The sequence below is a fragment of the Myotis brandtii genome, unplaced genomic scaffold (assembly GCF_000412655.1).
Source record: "Myotis brandtii unplaced genomic scaffold, ASM41265v1 scaffold461, whole genome shotgun sequence".
Taxonomy (NCBI): domain Eukaryota; kingdom Metazoa; phylum Chordata; class Mammalia; order Chiroptera; family Vespertilionidae; genus Myotis; species Myotis brandtii.
Genome location: NW_005367626.1, coordinates 515469 through 541069, shown reverse-complemented (window position 1 = coordinate 541069; position 25601 = coordinate 515469). Strand labels below are relative to the sequence as shown.

At 46.7% G+C, this 25601-nt stretch overlaps 1 protein-coding gene across 1 annotated transcript in view; it reads right to left on the bottom strand.

The window, feature by feature from the left end:
* DNAH9 (dynein, axonemal, heavy chain 9) overlaps positions 1-25601 on the bottom strand; it is a 362890-nt gene that overhangs the window by 229517 nt on the left and 107772 nt on the right. The window contains exons 26-29 of the mRNA XM_005875413.2: positions 25137-25293; positions 18238-18342; positions 6636-6793; positions 4024-4162 (exon numbers count right to left, since the gene is read on the bottom strand). Coding sequence (XP_005875475.1) covers positions 4024-4162; positions 6636-6793; positions 18238-18342; positions 25137-25293 — 559 coding nt within the window. The remainder of the gene's footprint in view (positions 1-4023; positions 4163-6635; positions 6794-18237; positions 18343-25136; positions 25294-25601) is intronic.

Sequence of the window (25601 nt, the reverse complement as noted above, 5' to 3'; positions counted from 1 at the left end):
AAAACTTCCCTATAGTACAAGGGACCTCTAAGACAACATCAAGTGTAACAACATCTGCATCATAAAGGTACCAGAGGAGAAGAGAAAGAGAAAGGGATTGAAAACCTATTTCAAGAAATAATGACTGAAAACTTCCCTAACCTGGAGAAGGATATAGACTTACAAGCCCAGGAAGCACAGAGATACCCAAACAATATGAACCCAAAGAGGCCTACATCAAGACACATTATAATTAAAATGCCAAAGCTGATTTCTCAACAGAAACTCTGCCAACTAGATGAGATTGTTGTGAAATATTCAAAGTGATGAAAAGTAAATACTTACAACCAAGATTATTCTACTCAGCAAGGCTGTGACTTAGATTAGAAGGGGATATAAAGAGCTTCTCAGATAAGAAAAAGCTGAAGGAGTTCATCCCTACTAAACCAGTATTACAAGAAATAAAGAGAAAGGAATCCAAACACAGCACTATAGAAATTTATCAACATATAAGAAAAGTAAGAAAATATGAAAGGAACAGAAAAGAACTAGAACAAACAAACAAACAACAATCAGAAAGCAATTAATGAAATGGCAATAACTACATACCTATCAATAATCACTTTAATTGTAAATGGATGAAATGTTCCAATCAAAGAAGAATGGGTAAAGAACGTGATATGTATATACAATAGAATATTCCTCAGCTATAAAAAAGAATGAAATCGTACAATTTGCAACATCACAGATGGACCTAGAGAGTACTATGGTATGCTAAATAAGTCAGACAGAAAGACAAATACCATATGATTTCACTTATATGTGGAATCTAAAAACAAAATAAATAAATAGGCAAAACAGACGCAAACTCATAGATATGGAGAACAAACTTACAGTTGCCAAATTGGAAAGAGGTGGGGTGTTGGAAGCTGGGTTAAAAAAATGAGGGGCTTAAAAAGTACAAATTGGCAGTTACAAAATAGTCATAGGGATGTAAAATACAGACTATTCTATATAATAAAAGGGTAATATGCAAATCAACCGAATGGTGGAACTACCAGTCGCTATGATGCGCACTGACCACCAGGGCAGATGCTCAATGCAGGAGCTGCCCCCAGCCTGCAGGCCCTGATCGCCCAATCAGGGCCTGCCTGACAATCGCTCTGTCCCTTCTCCTGCCCAGCAGGCTCAGATCACCCAATGGAAAATGTGAAAGCGGGGGTGGGTGACAGTGGACATTGGCAGCACCAGGCAAAGGCCCCCGCCCCGCCGGTCACCCCACACAGAGGGCAACCAGTGTCGGGGGACGGGGCCAGCGAGCGTGTGGGAATGGCCAACCTCTCAGTCCCTCCCTCCTGGCCGGCAGGCTCCAATCACCCAATGGTGAACAGGGAACTGGGTGTGGATGGTGGCAGGGGTTAGGGCCAGCTGCCAGCAGCCGTGGAAGATGGCCCTGATTGCAGGCCAGGCCTAGGGACCGTACCTGTGCATGGATTTTGTGCGCCAGGCCTCTAGTAGTTAATAATATTTTAATCATAAATGGTGTTAGGTGGGTGCAAGACTTATCATGGGGATCACTTTGCAAGTTATATAAATGTCTAACCCACAATGCTGTGCACCTGAAACTAATACAATGTTGAATATTAAAAATATTTTGTCAAAGATGGAACCCACTGGTCACAAGTTCTGATAACAGACTCTGTGGAAGAGTGGACCATACTGCTGACATCACGTTTCAGAGCAGTGTGGTGGGGGAAGTGGTGGAGTGTGCAGTTTAGAGCACAGAATCTGAACTGAGACAGACCTAGTTTCAAGTACAGGCTCTGCTACTTTCTTCATAGCAGATTGTTATTTAATTAGAGCTGTGATACACACCATAAAGCACAATTCAGTGTGCCATGAAGGCAACTGACATGGTGGCTATACTTGAAATTGACTGCCTTCCCTCCCCTGAAACTGTAGATATCCTATTCCTGCTGGTCTTGACTGTACTAGTACTTCTTTCTCATTGGTGCTTGACTGAATTCTACTCCCTCAGGTCTTAATATTGTTTCTCCAGGGCAGTCTGATCCTAAGCCCAGGTACAGCAACCATGTTCTTTGTCTTCATTGCACACCAAACTCAAAGAAACCAATGTAGGTACGGTAAGTACAATATGGAGAAGGCTGAGAAATGAGGCTGTGGAAGTAGGCAAAGACAGCTCTGTGCAAGTCTCCAGTGGAAAGTGACAAGTATATTGACTTTTTTTCTAAGAAGGTTGAGGAACATTTTTAAGTGACCACTCTAGCTGGTGGCTAAAGAATGAATTCGAGGGACTGGAGTAGAGTGCCATGAAGGCAACTGACATGGTGGCTATACTTGAAATTGACTGCCTTCCCTCCCCTGAAACTGTAGATATCCTATTCCTGCTGGTCTTGACTGTACTAGTACTTCTTTCTCATTGGTGCTTGACTGAATTCTACTCCCTCAGGTCTTAATATTGTTTCTCCAGGGCAGTCTGATCCTAAGCCCAGGTACAGCCACCATGTTCTTTGTCTTCATTGTACACCAAACTCAAAGAAACCAATGTAGGTACGGTAAGTACAATTCAGAGAAGGCTGAGAAATGAGGCTGTGGAAGTGGGCAAAAGACAGCTCTGTGAAAGTCTCCAATGGAAAGTGACAAGTATATTGACTTTTTTTTCTAAGAAGGTTGAGGAACATTTTTAAGTGACCACTCTAGCTGGTGGCTAAAGAATGAATTCGAGGGACTGGAGTAGAGTTAGAGAAACTAGTAGAGAGGAGGCTCTAAACATTTAAGCAAGAGACCTGTGCTTGGAACTAAAGTCTTAGAAAGAAAATAACATATTCTCCAGAGGGTAGAATGAAAAACAGTTCCTTCCTGATTAGATGTAGGGTTGAGGTAGAGGAAAGTGTCAAGGATAACGTCCAAGAAACCAGAATCAGCAAGTGGATAAAGCTACTGAAAGGAAGAAATGCAGGAGAAGTGGGCTTGGGTGGAGGCTAGTAGGAAGATCAGCTTTAGATGCTGACCTGTAGATGCTCTTTATTTTTTTAATTTTTTTATAATATATTTTATTGATTTTTTACAGAGAGGAGGGGAGAGGGATAGAGAGCCAGAAACACCGATGAGAGAGAAATATCGATCAGCTGCCTCTTGCACCCCCCTATGGGGATGTGCCTGCAACCAAGGTACACGTCCTTGACCGGAATCGAACCCGGGACCCTTGAGTCCGCAGGCTGACGCTCTATCCACTGAGCCAAACTTGTTAGGGCTGTAGATGCTCTTTAACACTCAGGGGAGCTGTGGGATAGACCATTGAATACACAGGGTCAGAGTTCAAAAGAGGTTTGGGATGGAGTCGTGAAAGTGAGTCATTGGCCTGGAAGTCAATGGTGATAGAGAACCTAGAAAGAGGATGCAATGAACAAGGGGCCTGGGAAGTGTGAGGAAATTAGGAGAGGTTTTTAAAAAATCCATCTTGGACAGGTATCGCAGGGTTGAGAGAGCCTGTGTTTCGGCAACAAAGGTGATCCAAGTAAGAGATCCCCAAAGGGAGTGGAACTCATTGGAAACAGCCCAGGGAAACTTGATTGCCACCAAAAAATTCATATCCAAGGCACAAATGTCGGACATTCTTGGTCATGTCTTAGGGTGTTATTTCTGTGAGGGGATCTGCCTGGACAGAAGCCACATTGACAGCCAAGCAGCGGTGAGAAGCATGACTCCTTAATGCCTGATTCTCCCTCCCTAACTCTCTCCATCTCCGGTTTTCCTCAGCTGCTGCGTGCTTCTCATGGGACACTGGTGATCTATGAGGTGCTGCCACACATTCAATTAAAAGTGGGAGTTCTGTGGTCAATTATTTTAAATGCTGGGCTAAGAAAATGGACACAGATCTTAATTACAGAGCTTTTAACGTGCTTATGGGCACAGCGGCTCTATAAGAAGGCTCTGTGTTTCCCTGATACACTGGCCCTGGAATCCGTCCAGAGCTAAGGCAATCACACATGATTGACTTTTTCAGTGAACTGGGGAATATACCTGTTTGGAGAGAAGCTCTTTGCACAACTGGTAAAGGGTGATGAACTTTCTGGCTAATGACCGGGCTTCAATGAATCCTTCTGCCACCAGCATGATTTCACAGATCAGCTCAAAGTCTGGAACCACCATGGCGCAGGGCCTGTGCACAGGGAGACAAGGGCAGAGAGAGTTGCCAACCACGTAGTCAAAGGGGGGTTTACAGGGCAGGACACACAGGCTGAGATCATAGAAGGAGGCATCTGTGAGTGCAAAATCTTAGTCCTTAGCAATGATTTCATCTAAGACTTTCAATGTAAAGTTGCGTTAACTGAGCATAAAGAAAGTGAACTCTCTTTCCCAAGTTGATGAATGAAGTTAGCAGTCAGCAGCAGAGTTGGGGCTTCAACTCACTTCTGTAACTTGGGCCCAGTGTGCTTTTCACAAGGCACAGATTAGTAAAGAACGAGGTCTAGAATGATTAGGGGCTGAGGTTGAGGAGTTGAGCCTCTCTTAGTGTCTACAGGAAACTGAGATCTATTTTTTCATCCTGAACATATGTCTCCTCCAAGCCCAGACACTCAGGGTTTATCTTGTCCTTATCTGCACACAAATATAAATATTGAATGCTGAGGGTTAAAGTAAGCACTTATTAACCTCACCTCTTCACAAAATGGGACATAGGAGGAGACAGAGGGGATTTTTGTCCATATAGGAGAATTTACTTTGATTTTTTCCCCTCTGCCTCTAGAAACATTTTATTTTAAAAGTACTTATTTTTAAATTAATTTATTAGGTGTGTAATGAGAGCCTAAGGTTGTTACATTCTTAAATTGCATTTTTTTCCTACCCTGCTACAAAATTTTCAAAAACATTTCATTCAAGTTAGAAACATCGATGAGAGAGAAACATCGATCAGCTGCCTCCTGCACATCTACTGGGGATGTGCCCGCAACCCAGGTACATGCCCTTGACCGGAATCGAACCCGGAACCTCTCAGTCCGCAGGCCGACGCTCTATCCACTGAGCCAAACCGGCTCCGGCTGTTACATTCTTTAATTGCATTTTTTTCCTACACTGCTACAAAATTTTCAAAAACATTTCATTCAAGTACATTTTTCTTTAAATTAATTTACATTGCAATCAAACTCAAAGGAGCACCTAAATACTTAGAAACTCAAAATTATTTTGCCACATGAAAAAGGTTAAATATGTATCCACACAGTGGAACGCAACGTGGCCATGATACCGCTGTAAAAGAAAAACTATTTAATGACGTGGGAAGACATTGACCAATGAAGGCAGGACACGAAACTATACAGGTCTGATCCCAAGTTTGAAAAAGAACTCTCTACCCACAAAACATTGGAAGGAAGAATGCCAAAGGGTTACACTGACTATCTGTGATTATAGGACTGGGATGGGGAGGAGCAGAGAGGCCGGAGTCAGACTGCCTGGGTTCAAACTCCGGTTCTGTCCGTTACTAGTTAACCCGAGTAACTAGGGTGACTACCCTGAGCAATTTGCTGAGTTCATCTGTTTTCTTACTGTACAACACAGTATCCTATGGCACCAGCTTAGCAGCCTGTTGAAATTCCATCAAGCTCCTGGTTGAAGTGGGACCTGCCTAAAGGAGGAGGTATCCACACCACTCCTGTCACATAGGTATTTGCCACCACTGGGGCAGCTCAAGTGAGGGCCTTGAGTACACAGGGGGCTTTTCAGTGGCCTCCTGGGCCTTCACATCCCCAGAGAGCACTGGGCTCCCAGTTCAGAGATAAGATGCATTCCTCTATCATAGCTCCCACAACCTCTCTCAGGTAATGGTTCAGTCGGTGGGAACTAGAAGCCATAAGGATCTTTTAGTTTCCTCTGTGCTGGGCTGACTTCTCTTGTCTGAACAAAGAATGGAGGTTCCAGGTCCTGCTAGTTAATATGTATGTGTTTTCTTATCAATATAAAGAAGATTTTAAAACATGGCAATATCCACCATGGGCAAAGGTAAAATGAGAGAAGTGTTCTCATGCATCGCTACTGGGGATGTAACTTGGCACTTTTCTTTTTCTAAAGCAATTTGGCAATGTGTATCAAAAGCCTCAAAAATGTTCCTCCCTGTTAACTCAGTGATTCTACTTCTGGGAAGCTAGCCAAAGAAAATAATCATGCATATAGAAAAAAAGACATTGACAAAGATGTGTATTACAACATTATGCATAAACTTACTTTAAATGTTACAAATAGTCTTAATATGTAACTATGGGGGACTAGTTAATTTCATTGTGGACCAAGTACTTGATAGAGTAAAATGCAGTCATGACATGAGATTTATTAAGATTATCTCCCAGAAGAAACTATTTACAATATGATTGTAATAGACTATGAAATGAACAAACAAAACAATATAAAACTGTGTAGACAACACATGTAGACTACAATATATAACTTTAAAACATGCATATAAGGAAAGAGAACACAAGCAAAAATCATTTTACGGGGGACGGTGTTAAAGGTGGTTTAAAAAAAATCTATTTTTCTATATATTCCAAATTTCCTCTCTCTCTAGGTCACACCTCTCCAGTAGAAGAAATAACAGAAGCCTCTGTTTGGGGCACTCAGGAGGGGCGGCTGATGCTCACCTGAAGAGAGCCTTCAGGTTCTCCGGCAGCTCCGTGCGGCCCGCGTAGCCGGGGTTCATGGTGATGAAGATGCCCACAGAGGGATTCAGGCTAATCTCCTCTCCAAGGAAGCTGAACTTCGCCTTCTTATCTCGAATTGCATCTTGAATGCTTTTCACCTGGTGAACAAGTCAATGGACAAGTGTGCGCATTGGGTTTCTGTGTTGGGGTGGAAGCCAAAACTGGGAACCCACCGCCAACACAGACACGTGTTTTGTGGCCCCTTTCCCTGAGGAATAGGCCCAGTGACTGCAACCCGGGCCCTTACTGATGGGTATGGATGTGTTTAAAGGAATTGTGGCCACGCACCACTTTTCTAACACGGTGACAGGAGGGTGGGAGGCACAGTGAGCTGGTGTCTAACTCTCTGTGCATGGTCCCTTTTTTGTTTTGTTTTGCACACATTTTATTTATTTTTTTTAAAGTATCTTTATTGTTGAAAGCATTACAGATGTCCTCCCTTCCCCTCTTCATTGATCCCTTTTTCCCATTCCCACCCCTCCCCAGGCCTTCACCCCACTATTGTCTGTGTCCTTGGGTTATGCATATTAGCATATGCATGTAAGTTATTTGGTTAATCTCTCCCCCACCCCTAACCTTCCCTCTGAGATTTATCAGTCTGTTCCATGCTTCTATGTCTCTGGATCTATTTTATTCATGAGTTTATTTTAATTAGATTCCACAAATGAGTGAGATCATGTGATACTTGTCTTTCTCTGACTAGCTTATTTCGCTTAGCATAATGGTCTCCAGATCCCTCCATGCAGTTGCAAATGGTAAGAGTTCTTTCTTTTTTACAGCAGTGTAGTATTCCATTGTGTAGATGTACCAGTTTTTTAATACATTCATCTTCTGATGGGCACTTGGGCTGTTTCCAGAACTTAGCTATGGTGAATTGTGCTGCTATGCACATAGGGGTGCATATGTCCTTTCTGATTGGTGCTTCGGGTTTCTTAGGATATATTCCCGGAGGGGAGCACTTTAATGCTATTATCCCCATTTCTCTATGATGAAAGGGCGGCATTGAGAGGTGCAGTAGTTTGCCCAACCTGACACAGCTACTAAGTGGTGACGTCTGGATTCGAATCAGGCAAGTGAATTCTGGAGCCGGGCTCTTAGCCACTGCGTGATGGAGAGAACACCAACACCTACCCTCTGGGCTTGTTCTAAGGATTAAGTTATGTGTGTGTGTGTGTGTGTGTGTGACAGAGGGGCGGGGGAGGAGCCCTGCCACACAGCCTCCCACCACCCTGCAAGCCAGGTGAGTCGTAAAGGCCGGGTTCTCTCCTTAGGCCCCAGGGCTCCCGTCTACAACATAAACTAGTACTAGTACTGAGCACCACTTGTTCTGGCTGGGGAGGTGAGCTTAATTACCATTACAAAGTGCTCTGATACCCCTGGCTGGAGGCAAAAGTGAGCCACAGCTCAGACCTTTTCTGCTGTTCCCTCTGATACCATTCCCTCCGGCAACACCAGGGCCCAGAATCCTCAAGCTCAGGGAGAATGGACGATTGTAGGACCGGAGGTCTGTGTTCCTGTGTAAATTCTGTAGGGCCCTTGAGAAGAGTGTTGAACAGACTGGAGAATGCATTGTGTTGGCCCATGGGTGCCAATGCCAGGCTCTGTTCGCCCAGCTTCTGCAGGACAGGCGAGCTCTGGGGCAACGCCTCACGCAGTCACAGCAACTTGGGTCCCGGGACAAGCCACCGGAAGGAAGCAGAGCTCAGGAACCAGGACGTTCCCCTGGATGCCACGGGAGGAGCAGGTGGGCGGGGTGTGTGGGTTACACTGCAGGCTCAGCAGGTGGAGGCACACACACAGGTAGGCACAGACTGGCATATAGGGCTGCGAGGTCCACTCCTTACTCATGGGGTCTGTTTCTCCACTAACCGCTCACCACTTGGGGAGATTTTAAAGCCACAGGGAATAACAACAAAATAATAACTGACATTTGTTGAGCTCTTGATATGTTCCAGGTGCTATTCTGAGTATTTTACGGGAATTATCCTATTCAGTCCTCTTCACAGCTGTCTGAGCTGGGTGGGTCCTAGTTTTATAGATGACAAAACTGAGGCAGAAGGCAGTCAAGAGACTGCACTATATTATATACGATGTTGACAGAGAGGAGGCTCAGGGAGGGATATTTGGAAACTATACTATTTTTGCAACTTTTCTAGAATTTAAAATTTTTTTCAAAATGAAAAGTTAAAAGAAGAAAATAAATTTGCCAGATGTCTAACAGTGGTAAGAGGGGCAGCCTGAGTTAAAAACCAAGCAATCTGGCACCACGTCCCCAAACACCTTCTACCAGAGCCCAGCACACCATCAAACACAGGGTGGGCAAAAGTAGGCTTACAGTTGAGAGTACACAGAACACAGAATGAATAGAGCTATTGTCATAATCATAGCCTGCATGTCTTCTTCCATGTGAACAACTGTAACCCTACGTCTGCCCACCCCTGCATATGCATTTTCAGAGGTATTGTTTTGTTCGGAAAATACTCACGTTTGTTATAATTTAGAGGCATAAGTTTCCACAAAATAAGAAAAGGTGCTTTTAGCACCCATTAAACAAACAAAAAAGGAAAGCTACGTAGAAACGAGTGTCCTCAATGGGGTGATTTCGCACCTGCCCTCCCAAGGGAACATTTGGCCGAGACTTGAGATATTTTTGATGCCACAGCTGGTGGGGGGAGGAAGTACTGGCAGCTTGTGGGCAGGGGCCAGGGATGCTGCTAAACATACAATGCACGGACAGATCCTTATGACAGAGAATTATCAGGCCCAAGACATTCATAGTGCTGAAGCTGAGAAACCCTGGACCAAACATTTACCCATGAGGACACTGAGGCCAAGAAGATGCACGTGACTTGTGCACCATTCCACACTGGTGTCTCAGGTCCAACCAAATTCCCATGCAAATTCTTGCCCCCACCCCAGAATTCTGGGGGTGATATCCAACCAGGTATAGTTTAACAAGCCTTCCAGGGGATTCTGGTCCAAGCAAAAGGTCAAGTCAACTCTTGGATTTCTACTTGTACCCACTGCTGCTCAGGTGTCCCCATTCATAGCCACAGGCCGACCCCTCCCTCTCTCAGGTGAGCCTGAGCCCTCCATCCCCTCTGCCCGCCTGCCATGGACAGACTGTCCCTGCAGCCACTGACTGGACCAGCCAGGCTCCATCGTGTGGGTCTGATGTGAACCCAAGCTCCACAGTCCTCAAGATGTGCTCCTTACTTCAATCTCCCTCTCAGCTCTGGTTCTCAACATTTGCTGAATGTGGGAACCACGTTGCACGTGACTTGTGCACCATTCCACACTGGTGTCTCAGATCCAACCAAATTCCCGTGCAAATTCTTGGCCCCGCCCCAGAATTCTGGGGGTGATATCCAACCAGGTGTAGTTTAACAAGCCCTCCAGGGGATTCTGGTCCAAGCAAAAGGTCAAGTCAATTCTTGGATTTCTACTCGTACCCACTGCTGCCCAGGTGTCCCCATTCATAGCCACAGGCCGACCCCTCCCTCTCTCAGGTGAGCCCGAGTCCTCCATCCCCTCTGCTGGCCTGACACGGATAGACCTGTCCCTGCAGCCACTGGCCTGCACCAGCCAGGCTCCATTGTGTGGGTCTGATGTGAACCCCAGCTCCACAGTCCTCAGGATGTGCTCCTTACTTCACAGTCTCCCTCTCAGCTCTGGCTCTCAACGTTTGCTGAACATGGGAACCACACGGGAAGTTTCTTTAAGTAAAACTTGATGCCCAGGTCCTGCTGCAGATAATCCAATCAGGACCTTGGTGGTGGAGACTGCATTGTGCGTTACTGCTTTCCAGGCTTGCCCAGGCCGTGCTGAGGGGCACGCAGGGTCGAGATTACCGTGTGGAGCAGCAGGTCTCCGGCCTTATTGTGCGTGCGTGTGAGTCACTGGGATCTTGGGAAAATGCGGCTTCTATTTCAGCAGGTGTGGGGTGGTGGTGAGTCTGCATTTCCAACAGGTTTCCAGGGTGCTGACACGGCTGGCCCACAGCTTGAGTAGCACGAGGCTAGTGACACCATCTGACTGTCCACTCTCAGCACATCTGGTGGCCAAGGCAGTGTCCTTGCCACTGGACCACAGGCTGCACACCAAGTTCATGACCCACCACTGCCCCTCGACCAGATGGGCTCGCTTTCTCTTTCCATCCGCCGTGCCTTTAGCTGCACCTCTCTAATGGGACTTGCTTTCTGCCTTATATTTCAGATATATGACTAGGTTTCCACTCCTCTACATTGCAGGCCAGCTCTGATTTCAGCGGTCAGTCCTGTTATTTGTAAAAGCCGCGTGTGCCTGTCTGACCACGGGGACTTGATTTGGTATCTTATAACTGGTATCTTTCCCTCCAAAGACTAGAAGTCGGTGATCAGAAAGGGTTCTGCCCCCGTGTCCTCCCACCCAGGCGAGGCCCTGCTTGGGATGTGCTCACAGAGTATCACAGTCATTTAGCTCTCTGAGGCGTTGCGTGGTGAGGAGGTGTCAGCTCGCGCTGTGGCCTGCACCCCCAGCTGGGTCTTTACTCCCTCTACTCTGCCCCTTCATTCTAGGCAAGTGGCCCATCCGTGGCCCCTGTGGTCATTCTCTCTTTCAGCCTTTGCTCGCAAATGCCACGTGTTATTGAAATCCTGTTTGGCTCACTCCACACTTCCGTCTGCCATGGCAGATTGGAGACTGCTGCCTTCAGGAAGTGCAGCCCACTCCTCACTTTTACATTTTTTATATTTCTGTGCTTTTACCTTAGACCTAAGCTCCTCCATGAAAGGTATTGATGGGAAGTTCCCTTGGTTCTGAGAGCGTAGCATTTGCTCAGAACCTTGAGAGCTGGGAACACTGCTATGGCGGCTCCTCATCCTTGCTGACTGACCTGTTGCTTCTAGCTGCTTCCTGCCTTGGAAGGGAGGAGTGGCAGGGATGCCTGGCCAGAGAATGTGGAGGGGATTAGGAGCTGGAGGTACTGGGTGGTGGAGTGTGCCCTGTGGCACATGTCCCTCGGGCTCAGATAATGGCATAATTATGAAAAAAGTACTGTAATAGATTATATATTTTAAAAACAGCAGAGTAATTGCTCTTGGAATTGCCACACTTTTTCCTAATGGATATGCAATTCCACTTACAATCTGACAGAGACATGAAGATGTCCACCTATGAGGACACTGAAGCACTCACTTTTGTAGACGTTAGGAGAAGAGGAGCACGTACAGGCAAGGAGCAGGGGAGGAGAGGCAGGGAAGGGGAGGGATGGCAAGGGAGACAGTGGCACAGCTGGTGCGGCTTCTGCACCAATACATCAGCTCAGACGACCGTGTGAAGAATTAAGAGCAATTTTCTCCTTGGATGGGGGTGTGATTTTAAATGTGACCACCTCAGATTTTCCCAGGCTGTGGCCAGACCACTTTCTTGAGTGTCTCCTATGGGAGTGTCCTAGACTGGGGGAGCGAGAGCTCCAGGTTGGACTTATTTCATTTAATTCTGGAATCAAAAAGGAACTGATCTTGGAGGACCCATTACTGATCTCATGTTGGACAGTTTCAAAATTAGGCAAATTCACAGTGTCTATTATCCATTAGGGACGATGAATGTTGGGCTTTGCCTCATCCCTTGGGAAACTGTTAAGTTTGGTAAGATGGCTGAGGCTGAGCCAGTAGAGAAGGAATGAAGGGTGCAGAGAATACTGGTGAGAGCAGAGTGTGGACCTCAGTCTCTGCCCTATTGTGTCATAGCTTTCTACTCCCTTTCAACCTATTTATGACAGTGTTCATGTAATAATGACATCATCATCATCACCACCAGCACCATCATCATCACCACTAACATCATCACAACCATCACCACCACCACCATCATAATAACCACGATTGTCATCATTAACATCACCGTCACTATCATCATCATCATCAGCAGCAGCAGCAGCACCATCATCATTACCACCATCATCATCACCACCACCATGGTCATCACCACCATCACCATCATAGCAGCAGCAGCACCATCATCATTACCACCATCATCACCACCACCACCATGGTCATCACCACCATCACCATCACCATCACCACCACCAACATCATAGCCACCACCACTATTATCTTCCTCCTCCTCATCATCATAAGAGAGAATAACATTTATTGAATGCCTACTACCTATAGTGCCCAACATCATAGCCACCACCACTATTATCTTCCTCCTCATCATCATAAGAGAGACTAACATTTATCGAGTGCCTACTATCTATAGCACTTTGATTTAAGTGCTTTACACATTAATTCATTTAATAATTATTACAACGGCATCAAGTAGGCATGATTATTAACCCCCTTCACAGATGTGGAACTTGAGACATGTACTTACTTAAGGTGACATAGCTAGTAAGTGGCAGAGCCAAGACTGAACATGCAGTGTGATATCAGAGCCTACACACATAACCACATCCCCATGCCCTTGCCTTGCTAACTCCACTCTACACTAACCTGTTTCTTTTTTTAAAATATATTTTTATTGTTTTCAGAGAGGAAGGGAGAGGGGGAGAGAGATAGAAGCATCAATGACGAGAGAGAATAATTGATTGTCTGCCTCCTGCATGCCCCACACTGGGTATTGAGCCCACAACCCAGGCATATGCCCTGACCGGGAATTGAACTGTGACCTCCTGGTTCAGAGGTCAATGCTCAACCACTGAGCAACACCAGCCAGGCTAACCTGTTTCTTTTAAAATTTCAATTTTAAATGGAACTTGTTTACACAAACTCTGGAGCCCAACACAGGCTCTATGCTGGTCCTGGGCCAACTCCCACGGCCTGCTCCTCCCCTGGCTCCTTGCAGGACACACTGAGCCGGTCCTTTGGCACATGCCAAGTGCTACACTGGGACACCCCGGGTATAAGTGCTCATGGTGAGTCATTCTGGACTTAAATGAGGGCAGTCACAGTGCTGCGACCTGGCTGGTGAGAACAGGAGGTGCCCTCAGGAATCTGTGGGAGATGCAGAGAACCATCAAAGCAATGAGGAAGGACGTGCATAGCAAGGTGGGCAGAAGTGACAGAGGATAGTGGGCAGGAATGAAAAGGTGGAGGAGGACATCGGCCACCAGATACCTGCAGTGGAAAAAGCAGGGAGAAAAACTCCAGGCACACAGTATACTTACGGGTCCTCAACCCCAATGTCCACTGTGGGGAAAAGTCCATGTTTATCTCCTGATTTTCAGAACCACTCTAGGCCTAGAATCAGTATTCCGAGAAAGGTTTCTGTTACTTCTTTTACTCCTCATCTTATACTCCAAAATGGATGGCACCCCAAATTCAGAGACCTTCCAGGGGTGTCATCCCTGGTTTTAAGTTGTGACGTGCCCATGCAGAGGCGAATGCAGCCGGCTAATGTGTTTATTTGTCTGGCTCAGGGATTTTTTTTGTTTTTCTGGGTTTTATTTGTTTGTTTGTTTAAATAAGTTGCCAAATTATTGAATCTAGACATTTTTAAAAATAAAAATTTAGATGTTCAGCTTCTGTTTAAAGTTTAAAAGATCTGGCAACACCGACCTTTCATTCCTACAAGGAAGAGGGGTGATGGTAAATGTTGAGCAACTTGCTCCCGAGAAAGCGAACCTGCCCTGATTGTGGGATCTGCACTCCCACAGAGTCCGCCTCCAGCCCCGACCGGCAGCGTGATGCACCGGCCAGCTCCCAGCTCCCGTGACCCAGGGAGGGGAGGGTTTCAGGCTGAGAGTGTGAGGCCGGCTAGTTGACTTCCTTCCTCTCCTCACTCGCATGGATCAGACCCAAGGGAGGGCAAACCGGCGACCTTTCATTCCTACAAGGAGGAGGGGTGATGGTAAATGTTGAGCAACTTGCTCCCGAGAAAGCGAACCTGCCCTGATTGTGGGATCTGCCGGTGTCCGCAGCGGAAGCACTCCCAGAGTCCGCCTCCAGCCCCGACCAGCAGCGTGATGTGCCAGCCGGCTCCGTGACCCAGGGAGTGGAGGGTTTCAGGCCGAGAGTGTGAGGCTGGCTAGTTGACTTCCTTCCTCTCCTCACTCCGCATGGATCAGACCCAAGGGAGGGCAAACCATGTGTCCCCACTGGGAATAAGAGAAGAGCCTGACAGTTTTCACCCTGTGGGAGCTTCACCAACAACAGCCTGGACAAGAATCAGCGAGTGGGAACACTACCAACTGGCTGCCAAATGCAGGACATGGGTGACAAACCACTGTGGGGTGGGGGAGTGGGAAGTGAAGGGACCCCGCAGGGCCCCCCAGCACCGAGGACTCCCAGAGGCAGCTGGTGGGGAGGGTGGGCAGGGTAATTAGCTGATGGTGTGAGTTCTTCTCTCCTAGAGCAAGTTGCCTGTGTTTGCTCCCGTCCCTACACGCGGCTCCACGTCCAGCCTGCCTGTGGCAGGGACATTGTGCTGGGCAGAGGGTGCCCGTGTGGGGGGTATGGATGGAGACTGGCTCCTGCCAGGCCAGCTGGAGGGCGGAGGATGCTGCCTTTGCCTCGGCCCCACCCCTTCTGCTGCCCTTTTCCTCAGCCCTGCACACTCGCCTAAGAAAAATGTCAGTTGGGCTAAACTTTTCATTGTTCTTTGTCTGAGAACATTCAACAAAAGGCCTGTGGGGACCACAGAGTCCGGTTTTCTTTTCCGCAGTGTTTGCATATTGCTTTAGTAATAAAAGCGAACGATAAGAGGAAAAGAAACCATTTTGACCGCCAAGTGTGCGGGCACGGACTGGAAGCACCAGGCACGCGGCTGCTCCCAACCCCGCCTCCCCCCCGGGCGGTTATCACTTATCACTGCCTGGCCCCTCCACGCGCTTTGCCTGTTGAAGCAACAGGGGTGGGGCCCTGCCACCACAGCTCCCCTGGTGGGCAATGGGGGGACTCCGCTTACAGGGGGAGCTCGGGAACAGGTGTGTCTCTCTAGGGCAGCCGTGGGCAAACTACGGCCCGCTTAAAATGAATAAAACTAAAAAAAAAAAAGAAAAAAAAAAGACCGTACCCTTTTATGTAATGATGTTTACTTTGAATTTATATTAGTTCACACAAACACTCCATCCATGCTTTTGTTCTGGCCCTCCGGTCCAGTTTAAGAACCCATTGTGGCCCTCGAATCAAAAAGTTTGCCCACCCCTGGTCTAGGGACTGGGGGGCCGTTGGGGAGGCTGTCAGGCTCCTGCTCAGGCCTTTGCAGCTGTCATTAAGCTCTGACTGGCGGCAGCCACTGTTCTCCCACTGCCCCGCCTCCTCAGAATCACGGCCAGGCAGGGGCTAATGTCCCTTCCAGCATCTGCAGAGGTCCCTGCTGCCCATTGAAGAAGGCAGAGTGCACATCCTGGCATCAAGGTCTGTCTACTATTTGGTTGGAACCTGCCTGTTTACCAGTAAACATGTTCTTATTTTACCTCCTGAACATTAGCTCTGTGCCCAGACCTGTACCTGCTCAGTGGACGTGTTTAAATTATCTACACTAATAAAAGAGAAACATGGTAATTAGCGTATGACCGCTACCCTTTTCATTGGCTAATCAGTGAGTATATGCAAATTAACTGTCAGCCAAGATGGCGGCCGGCAGCCAGGCACTGAAGCGAGCACTCTCCCTTCCACTCTTTCTAAAAATCAATGGAAAAAATAGCCTCAGGTGAGGATTATCAGCAAAAAAAAAAAACTTTCATGGATTGGCATTCAAAAATAAAAATAAGGCTCTCCAACAATATTTGAATATTAAAGATATTTAAGATACCTAGTAAGGTAATTAACACTTTTTTGGTTTTGACCAATATATAGCTTCATAATTCGTATGTTTTTTTCCTTTTTGAAATAAAGAAAATTGTGCAACTTATTTACTATACAAAGAAATTGTCAATGAATATTTCTAAAGGTACTGATAATTAACTTTGGTTATACCTACCACACACACTTAGCTCAGAATCCACTAAATAACTACAGTAATATAAGGAGGTTTGTAATGAGTGCCATGAGAATTAATGATTTCAAAGAGAAGAGTGGTTTCTAGTTATACAAAGAGGCATAAGGGCATTCTAGTTGGAAGGAATAAAAAAGCCGATAGGAAAAAAGGAGAAGTCATAGTACAGTTTGGGTGGAGCATGAAATTCATATAAATACTAGAGGCCTGGTGCATGAAATTTGTGCACTGGTGGGGGGGCGGAGTCTCTCAGCCTGGCCTGCGCCTTCTGGCAGTCTGGGATCCCTTGGGGGATGTCCAACTGCTGGCTTAGGCCCAGTCCCTCTCACAAACCGGGATCCCTCGCTCCTTACCACCCATCTGCTTGCTCCTTACCTCTTGACTCACTGCTCCTTAGCTCTGCTGTGGAGGTGGGAGAGGCTCCTACCACCGCCACTGCGCTTGCCAGCTGTAAGCCCAGCTTCTTGCTGAGTGGCCACTCCCCCTGTGGGAGTGCATTGACCACCAGGAGGCAGCTCCTGTGTTGTGTGTCTGCCCCTGGTGGTTAGTGCGCATCATAGTGACTGGTTGTTCCACCATAACAGTCGCTTAGGCTTTTATTATATAGATAGTGCCCCCAAAATGTATACACACAATTTGAATAATTATAAAGGCAGTGTTTATTAAAATACATTTCCTTTTCAAAGTTGAGCTATCAGCTGTTAAAGTGTGTAGACATTTTTGAGACCCCCCTGTCTGTCTACATAGGGGGGTAATAGTGGCTCACAGGGCTGGTGTGAGAACATAAGACATATTAGGAGATGATACATGACAAGTACCTGGTACAGAATAGACTTTCAGCAAAGGTGTGTGCACGTTCCCCACCACCACCCCACTTCTGATGCTCCGCTGCCTATGAGGTCCTTACCCAGGTTCAGATCCTCTCCATCCTTTACAGCCTGGCTCCCAGATGACGCGTCTAGCACTCCTATCCCCTCTGTGAGTCAGGATTCAAGCCACTTAGCACATTAACGCGTGCTCACATCTGTCTCAGGAACCCATGTTCTGGTCCCTATAACCTTCCCTGCCTCGAGCGCAGGTTTGGGAATGGCTTTCTGGGTGACTTGAAAGGCGAGGAGCACGCTTACATAAAACCCGACCAGAACATGACTTCCTTCACCCAGTGACAGTCACTCCGCAACCCTCACTTACACGTCAGTAAGTGAACTGGGCTGAGAGGGAGCAACTCGCCAGACTCCAGCCAGGAAACACAGAGCGGAGCTAAGCCCTGGCCTGACCACTCCCAAAGCCGACGCCCTTTCCAAGGAGCTGGCTCCGCCGTCGAGGGCCCCTTTCCTCACCTGGGCAGCGGGTGAGCTGGCTGTCCTTTGGTCCCACTGTACCGAGGAGGACATGGAGTCCCACAGCATAAATGGGTCCCCCTCGGTAGGGACCTGCAGGGTTCCGTGTCCTGCTCTCAGGCCCGATTTAGAGGGTGGAGGAAGGGGCATGAAATGCAAGGCGGGAGGGAGACAGGGAAGGGGAGGAGGAGGAGAGGTTGAAAACAAGAGGATGCAGACTTCCACAGTGCAGTGCTCAGCACGGAAACCACGGGGCTTCCAGCAACTTCTGGCCCCCATACCTGTACTGCCACCACCGACAGGACCTCCACGGAGATTCGATTAAATTCATCAAAACAGCCCCAGGCACCGGTCTGAGCAAGGCCCTTGTAGATGTTGCCGCAAGACTGCAATGAAACGTACAAAGATTAAATGACTATCATGCCTGGCTTATCAATACACACCTAAGTCATTTTCATCCTCTTTATTATAGATACTTCCAGACCCCTACAGACCCCAGGTTAGAAACTTGTATTAAAATTTCAAGACAATTAAATTTTTTATGGCTGTGGGTGCCAACAAAAGTCACAGGATCAAACAGAACCTTTTCAAGACACTTAGAACAAAATCCCTTTCAAATGTCATCGGGCTTGCATTACTGTTGATTCTGTAGCTTTCAAAATCCCAGGAAATGAATAAAATATTTTCTTGCACCCGGCAGACAAAAAGTCTGCCACTCAGCCTTTGGCATGTGCTGATGAAAAAGTTTATGTCTGTATCTTTAAAGCCCTGCCTGAATACCCAGGTTTCCCAGGGCAACAGGAAGCTGGAGGTGGGGCAGGAGCGATAACATCTATAGAAAATAAACTGCAGGTAAGTCTTTCTAATGAGAGCAAGGAAAGAATTTCAGAGGGCAGATGTATATCTGTCCTAAAAATAAAAACCATTCTGAGCATCCTGCATGAACTAGTAAACCATGGAGGCATAGAACGGGAGAGGTTACTGGCCGACACTCCCAAGGTCATTGGCAAGGAGCTACCATGAAAGTGCTGGGAAAATGCAACTAGTAGGAAAGTCCCATTCATTTACTGATTAGGCATTGTTTGACTACCAGCTCTGCACAGCTCACGTGCTAGGCTCAGGGGGCTCGGTTTCACTAAGAACTTCTGGTCAGGTTGTGGAGATAAGGTACACAAAGAAAATAAGTAAATTGCTACACAAGTAGCGGTGCCGAGGGACAACATAAACCACAAAGGTTACAGACAAGTTCAGAGGAGTGGGTCAAAGTGCCCTGGAGTAATCAGTTTTGCCAGAGGTGAATTTCAGATAACATTACAGCAGCACTTTCCAAAGTTTATTTCATGGAATGCCAAACCCGGAAGATGCTCCTTGAAGACGAGGCTCTTTGGTCAAGCAATTTGGGAAACACACATTCGATAACCCAATGTACAACATATATTAGCATTTTAAGAGCCCCGAGAAGTCCTACACAATTAATTCACTTCAACTGTTTTATATGGCTGGATTTTTCATATGGATTTTGTTTCTCCTTATGTGGTCCCTGGATTTCTCAGAATGCACTTTGGCAAACATTAGTGGAAAGAACACAAGAACAGAAGTCAGAAGATCTGGGGCTTGGCATCTGACAGAACCATATGGTACCTTCAGAACATGCATTGGAAATGCTGGCTTGATGGGATAATAGTATCCGTGTAGGCATAATGGAAGGTGAGGGCTTTCCTGGCAGAGGAAAGATTATGGACAAAGAATAAGCAAAATCATGATGTTTCCACAGAAAAATAAAGGTGAATTTCAGCTGGAAAGTTGAATTACGAAAGAGGGTCATGGCTATGAAAACACTTGAATTATTAAAAGGAATCTTTGGAGGTTTGGAACAGAGAAAAATATCATTAAATCAACATTTTTAGCAGAACCAGTCTCACATTGCATATGCTAAGTTGGATGTGGGGCAGACTTTGAAAAGAGAGGGAAGAATAAATACCACCTTTTATTAAGCTCCTTGAATTAAATGATTCCTCGATTCATGCAAATGCTTATTGAGTCTGTATGATGTGGGGGAAACTGTACTAGATCCTGAGGAGCCAGCAGTGAACAAGGGAGACAAAGCCCCTGTTTCCATGGGGCTTACGTTCTAGTGGGGAGACCCGACAATGACACAAAAATAAGGCCATCAGATGGTAAGTCCCACTGGAGTCTTAAAGGGGGATGATATGGCTATTTCAGATGGAGCAGTCGTATCTCTGGAGGTACCATAAGTTCCAGGCTGGCTATTACTATTATTATATTCATGAGGATATATGTATATATAACATTTGAGATATATAGTAATATCTATTATTATATTTGGGATAATAACAACAATCTGTCAAATGTCACAAATACTTAAGTGGAAGTTCAGGAATCAAAAGCTATGCTTTTCCACATTAATGGTGGGTTTTTAAACATGTATATTGTTGAAAGTATTACAGATGTTCCCCTTTTATCCCCCATTGACCCCCTCCACCCCACACCGGACCTGTCCCCAGGTCTTTCCCGCACGATTGTCTGCCCACGGGCTATGCATATATGCATATAAGTGAAAGCATTTTCAGGTTGTGGATCCCTTTCATCAAGTGCATACCCAATATATAAAATGGAAAAAGGTAGAGTTTTCAGAGGTAGATACTTGTCACTCCTGCAGTCTTTCCCCTGGGGGCCTGTACAGAACCCCAGGACTCTGCCTGGCCCTATTTTTGAACCACCCCCACTGTACAGTGGCTCTAGGCTGTGGTGTTGCCTTGCTATAAGGTGGTGAGACTCTGGGCTGGGGTGAGGGCAAGAAGAGTAGGTTGAAGACCTGGAAGCAAGAGGCCTGCTGAAGGGAAGAGTCAGCATTGGCGACTGATCAGAACTACAGAGGGAAGGACATGAAACTATCAGAATATCTCAGAATTTCCACCCTGGACCGCAGAGAAAAATGAGATTATTCATATTAATGCAGGGGTGGGGAACGTCCAGCCCTCGGGCCGTATAAGGCCCTCGAAATCATTTGGTCTGGCCCTGCAAGGCATTAGGGGTGAGTTAATTACACGATTGATCAAATATATCAGGCTCATTTTTAAGTTGGTAAGTTTTTATGACACAGGAATGATGTTATAAATATCCAAATGGCCCTTGGCAGAAAAGAGGTTCCCCATCCCTATATTAATGGGATGAGGAATCTGGCCCGGAGGAAGACAGGAGTTAGTAGGAACTCCCTGGGAGGAGAGTGATAGCCAAGTACGAGGGGAGGGCATCTGAATGGAGACCCCCACTGACCAGTGAAGAGAGGAGGTAAGCTGGAAGGCAGGTTAGGGCGCTGTTAGTGCCCGGGTAAAACTGGAAAACATGAAAGAGAATCAGAAACTGAAACTCAGAAGGAAGATCAGAGAGGAAGGAGAAGGTGGAAGTTTAATGTTTCAGAAATCAAGCGAGCAGGTTCCAAGGAGCGGGTGTTCTACAGGGTTGCTGCTACCGGAAGTCAAAAAGAACCCAGAGAGTTTTAGGCTCCAACCCATTCAATGCTTCAGCAATAGCATCTCCAATCTGAGGCCCAGGGGGAAAGTCTTGCTGCTATACTATGAAGAAGACGCGAACAAACTGCAACCGTTTCCAGAGAAAGTGGCTAGTGTTATACGTTTTCCAGCAGCACCAATAAAGCAATAATTTTCCCTTTTCCCCAAGTCTCTATACCCGTCTGTGCCCTCCCCGCCCCAATCACCAATGCCTCCTAACAGGATTCCTGTGGCAGAGAGGATTGTGAGGGTCCTTGACTATGGCCCCAACTCTTCTCCGAGCCCTCCCAGCTTCACTACCCATGCCTCCCCATGTGCACTAGGTATTATTCAATCTCATTCCTTCTTCTTCAGGTTTGCTACCCCACCATCTGCTCCTCACCCTCTCTGGCTTGAATAACTGCAATGCTCTTACCACAAAGTTCCTTTCCTTCCAGTCTCCTCCTGTCTCCATCATCTCCCATCCAGGAGGCTTCCTTGAATACCACTTGTTCTCATCACGCTCCTACTTCTGACCTGAGCCCGCGGGGCCTGTCTGCAGCCCGCAGGGCCTTTCTGCAGCCCACGGGGCCTTTCTGCAGCCCGCCACTTCAAGGTAGGTCTCGCAGTGGCTTTGTGCCCACCCCTCCTTATTCAACCCCATCTCCTCTCTCCTCTTGATCCCCAACCCACTCTCTTGTACTCGGCCACTGTTCTATGCTCACTTCCAGCTTGCTCTCTGGAGATACACAAACAGAATATGTTGCTGTGAGTGTCGTGAATGACATAACAGAATGCTGCCCGTGACGGCTCTTCCTGACCCTCCTTCCTCTCCTCGTCCTAGCCGCCCGTGAGGAGCGTTCAGGGGGATCAGACCCAGGGGCAGGGGAAGGACATTGACTGCATGGAGAACTGGGCTGTGTTAGATCGCACACGCCCTGTTTGGCACTCCCCCAAATGTTCAACAGCCTTGGGGCTCACACCCTCCAAGGCTCAGCACACTCGGTGGTTCTCCCTCTACGCTGGAGCATCCAGGGCTCAGAGTTTGTGGAGCACACATCAGCACTCAGGGTAATGCTGGCTGGTGTCTCCCCTAATTTCATGTCTCTGGTCTCTCCAAGTGGACTGGGTTATACCCTATCTACCTATTCGGTGGTTCTCCCTCTACGCTGGAGCATCCAGGGCTCAGAGTTTGTGGAACACACATCGGCACTCAGGGTAATGCTGGCTGGTGTCTTCCCTAATTTCATATGTCTCTTGTCTCTCCAAGTGGACTGGGTTATGCCCTATCTACCTATCTATCATCTGTCTATTATCTATCTATCTATCTATCTATCTATCTATCTATCTATCTATCATCTATCTATATTTTTGGTATCCTCCCATGATGCCTAGCACAAGCTGAGCAATGGTGATATTCATATTCACTGGATTGCTGGAGTGAGCTTTGTGCTAAAAATAGTCTGAATCGCTGGACAACAAAAGGAAGACCAGGTTGGAGAACAGCTTAGTGAGACTGGTTACCAAGAATGCTTAGTGTCCAGGAAGGGATGGGATGACCATCCTTTTGGGGTGCTTCACTGTGGCTACCCCCACTGATGGCATTCTGCCCTGTGTCTCGTCTAGACTTACATGGCCAAAGCTTTGCTCACTTTTCAGACAAACTAAAGATAGACTCCCCCTCTCACCCTGTACCCTTAGAGCAGTGGTTCTCAACCTTCCTACTGCCTCGACCCTTTAATACAGTTCCTCATGTTGTGGTGACCCCCAACCATAAAATTATTTTCGTTGCTACTTCATAACTGTAATTTGGCTACTGTTATGAATCGTAATGTAAATATCTGATATGCAGGATGTATTTTCATTGTTACAAATTGAACATAATTAAAGCATAGTGATTAATCACAAAACCAATATGTAATTATATATGTGTTTTCCCATGGTCTTAGGCGACCCCTGTGAAAGGGTCGTTTGACCCCCAAAGGGGTCTCAACCCACAGGTTGGCGACCCACAGGTTGAGAACCGCTGCCTTAGAGGAATCAGTGGGTCAGGATTAAGTAAAAGTTTTACAGGAATTCGGTTAAATGGCCTTAGTGACTCCTGGCTGTGGGCCAACTCAGTTGTTCCCGTTTGCTAGACCTGGTGTGACAGAAGACATCGCTGACTTTCTTTAATCAACATGCCAGGTCTTCACATCTAAATGAGTGTGTCCTCCAGAATGTTCCTCCTGGGAGAGCACACTTATTTCAGCAACATTGCTCAACTATGGAAGAATCTAAAAGCTTAAAATAATCTTTAAGGCGAGCTAATTTCATTTAAGGGGGGGGGGAAATCTTTCTTCTTCCAGCCTGACTTCAAAGGAAACATTATCTTAAAGTGTTTAATCAATAAAAGCAACCATGTTAAAATTCAGAGTGTGTAGACTAAGGAAGACAGTTATCTGGGTCTGCATCCTATTTTGTTTGCTTGCTATGAGAAAACACGGTGCTATAGATTCTACAATGCTCTGCACAGCAAAATTTCATATACAGGAGAGATCACTAACGTTACCAGAGGTGAACTGCATTTAAAGCATCTAAACTTGGTAACTGCAAGTATTATCTTGCCGTCTCTAAAATTGGTTTTAAATTCAATTTATTTTGCAATCAATACACATGATTTTTGCACATAAATATTTAATCTATTCTTAATGCATTTGTTTTATTTTTCTACTCTAAATTTATTTACATGTTACCCTGTTATAAAAACAATGAGACAGCAAGGCAGCGTATTATTACAGTTTTTAAAAAGGAATCTACATAAGGAGGAGAGGTTGCTGGCTAACAGTTCCCTAATGGGTCCTCTGCTTGGCTCTGTGTCACAGAGCCTGGAGTGGCAAGTGCCTAAGTGAAGAACATTAGCCTTGCACTTGCCTTGTGTGGGCATCTCTTGCTAGGAGTAGGGAGGGGTTAATCTAGTCTGTCTTCAGAAGTCACACCTGCCCTTACAGAATATTTTGCCCTTGTAGATATTCTGGGGGAAATGACCATTTTTACAGAGGAGCACAAATATGATTTTTATGTTATTTTTATTTTAATAAGACTTCATATGAGTTGCTTACTAGCTTTTCTGTGGTTCTAGGTCAAATAGGAAATTTAGACCTTTGGATATATATTTGGCTCCTTTATTTTACAGATGATGATAGGAAGACTCCAAAGGTGAAGCAAGAAAACCGTCTGTGGTTTGCAAACCTCCTCAGAGGAAGCAGATTCCATGTGTGTGGTTTACAAGGTCAATGAGCTCCAAGACTGTCCTAGCTGGTTTGGCTCAGTGGATAGAGCGTCGGCCTGTGAACTGAAGGGTCCCAGGTTCAATTCTGGTCAAGGGCACATGCCCGGGTTGAGGGCTCAATCCCCAGTAGGGGGCATGCAGGAGGCAGCCGATCAATGATTCTCATCACTGATGTTTCTATCTCTCTCTCCTTCTCCCTTCCTCTCTGAAATCAATAAAAATATATTAAAAATAAAAAATAAGCAAGCTCCAGGATCAAAGCCCTGAGGTCTTCTGTGGAGGAGGGAGCAGAGCTCTTGGTGTTGGGGCCTCTGAGCTGGCCAGGGTGGCATGGATAAGGGGTCCCTGGTTTGGGCCACTGCCCCATTCCTAATCCCTCCCAAAGCCAGGCCTGTACCTTGTAGTCCATTTGCTCTGAGCAGTTAAACACGTAGACCATGATGCCCAGCGCGCGGCCCAGGTCCTTGGTGGTCTCCGTCTTGCCTGTGCCTGCAGGTCCTGCTGGAGCCCCACTCATGGTCAGGTGCAGAGACTGGGTGAGGGTGATGTAGCACCTGCAGAACACGGGGGCATGGGTGATTGCCAGGGCCACGGGTGCCGATGAGTAGCGCCGGCCCAGCCAGGTCCTAGTGAGAGAGAGCTGGGAGGCCCAGGGGAGGCCTGGCAGCTTCCGAAAGGAAACCCTAGAGCCCGCCCCTCTGCTCCCCACAGCACTGTGGGGAGGACTTTCTAAAGGATCACCTGATCACGATGCCCCTCCCCCCTGGAGGTCATTGGTGGTTCCCCTCTGCTAGGCCCTTCCCAACCTCGCCCTGCCTACGTCTTCAGCTCATTCTCAGACCTCCCCTCTCCCCAGCCCAAT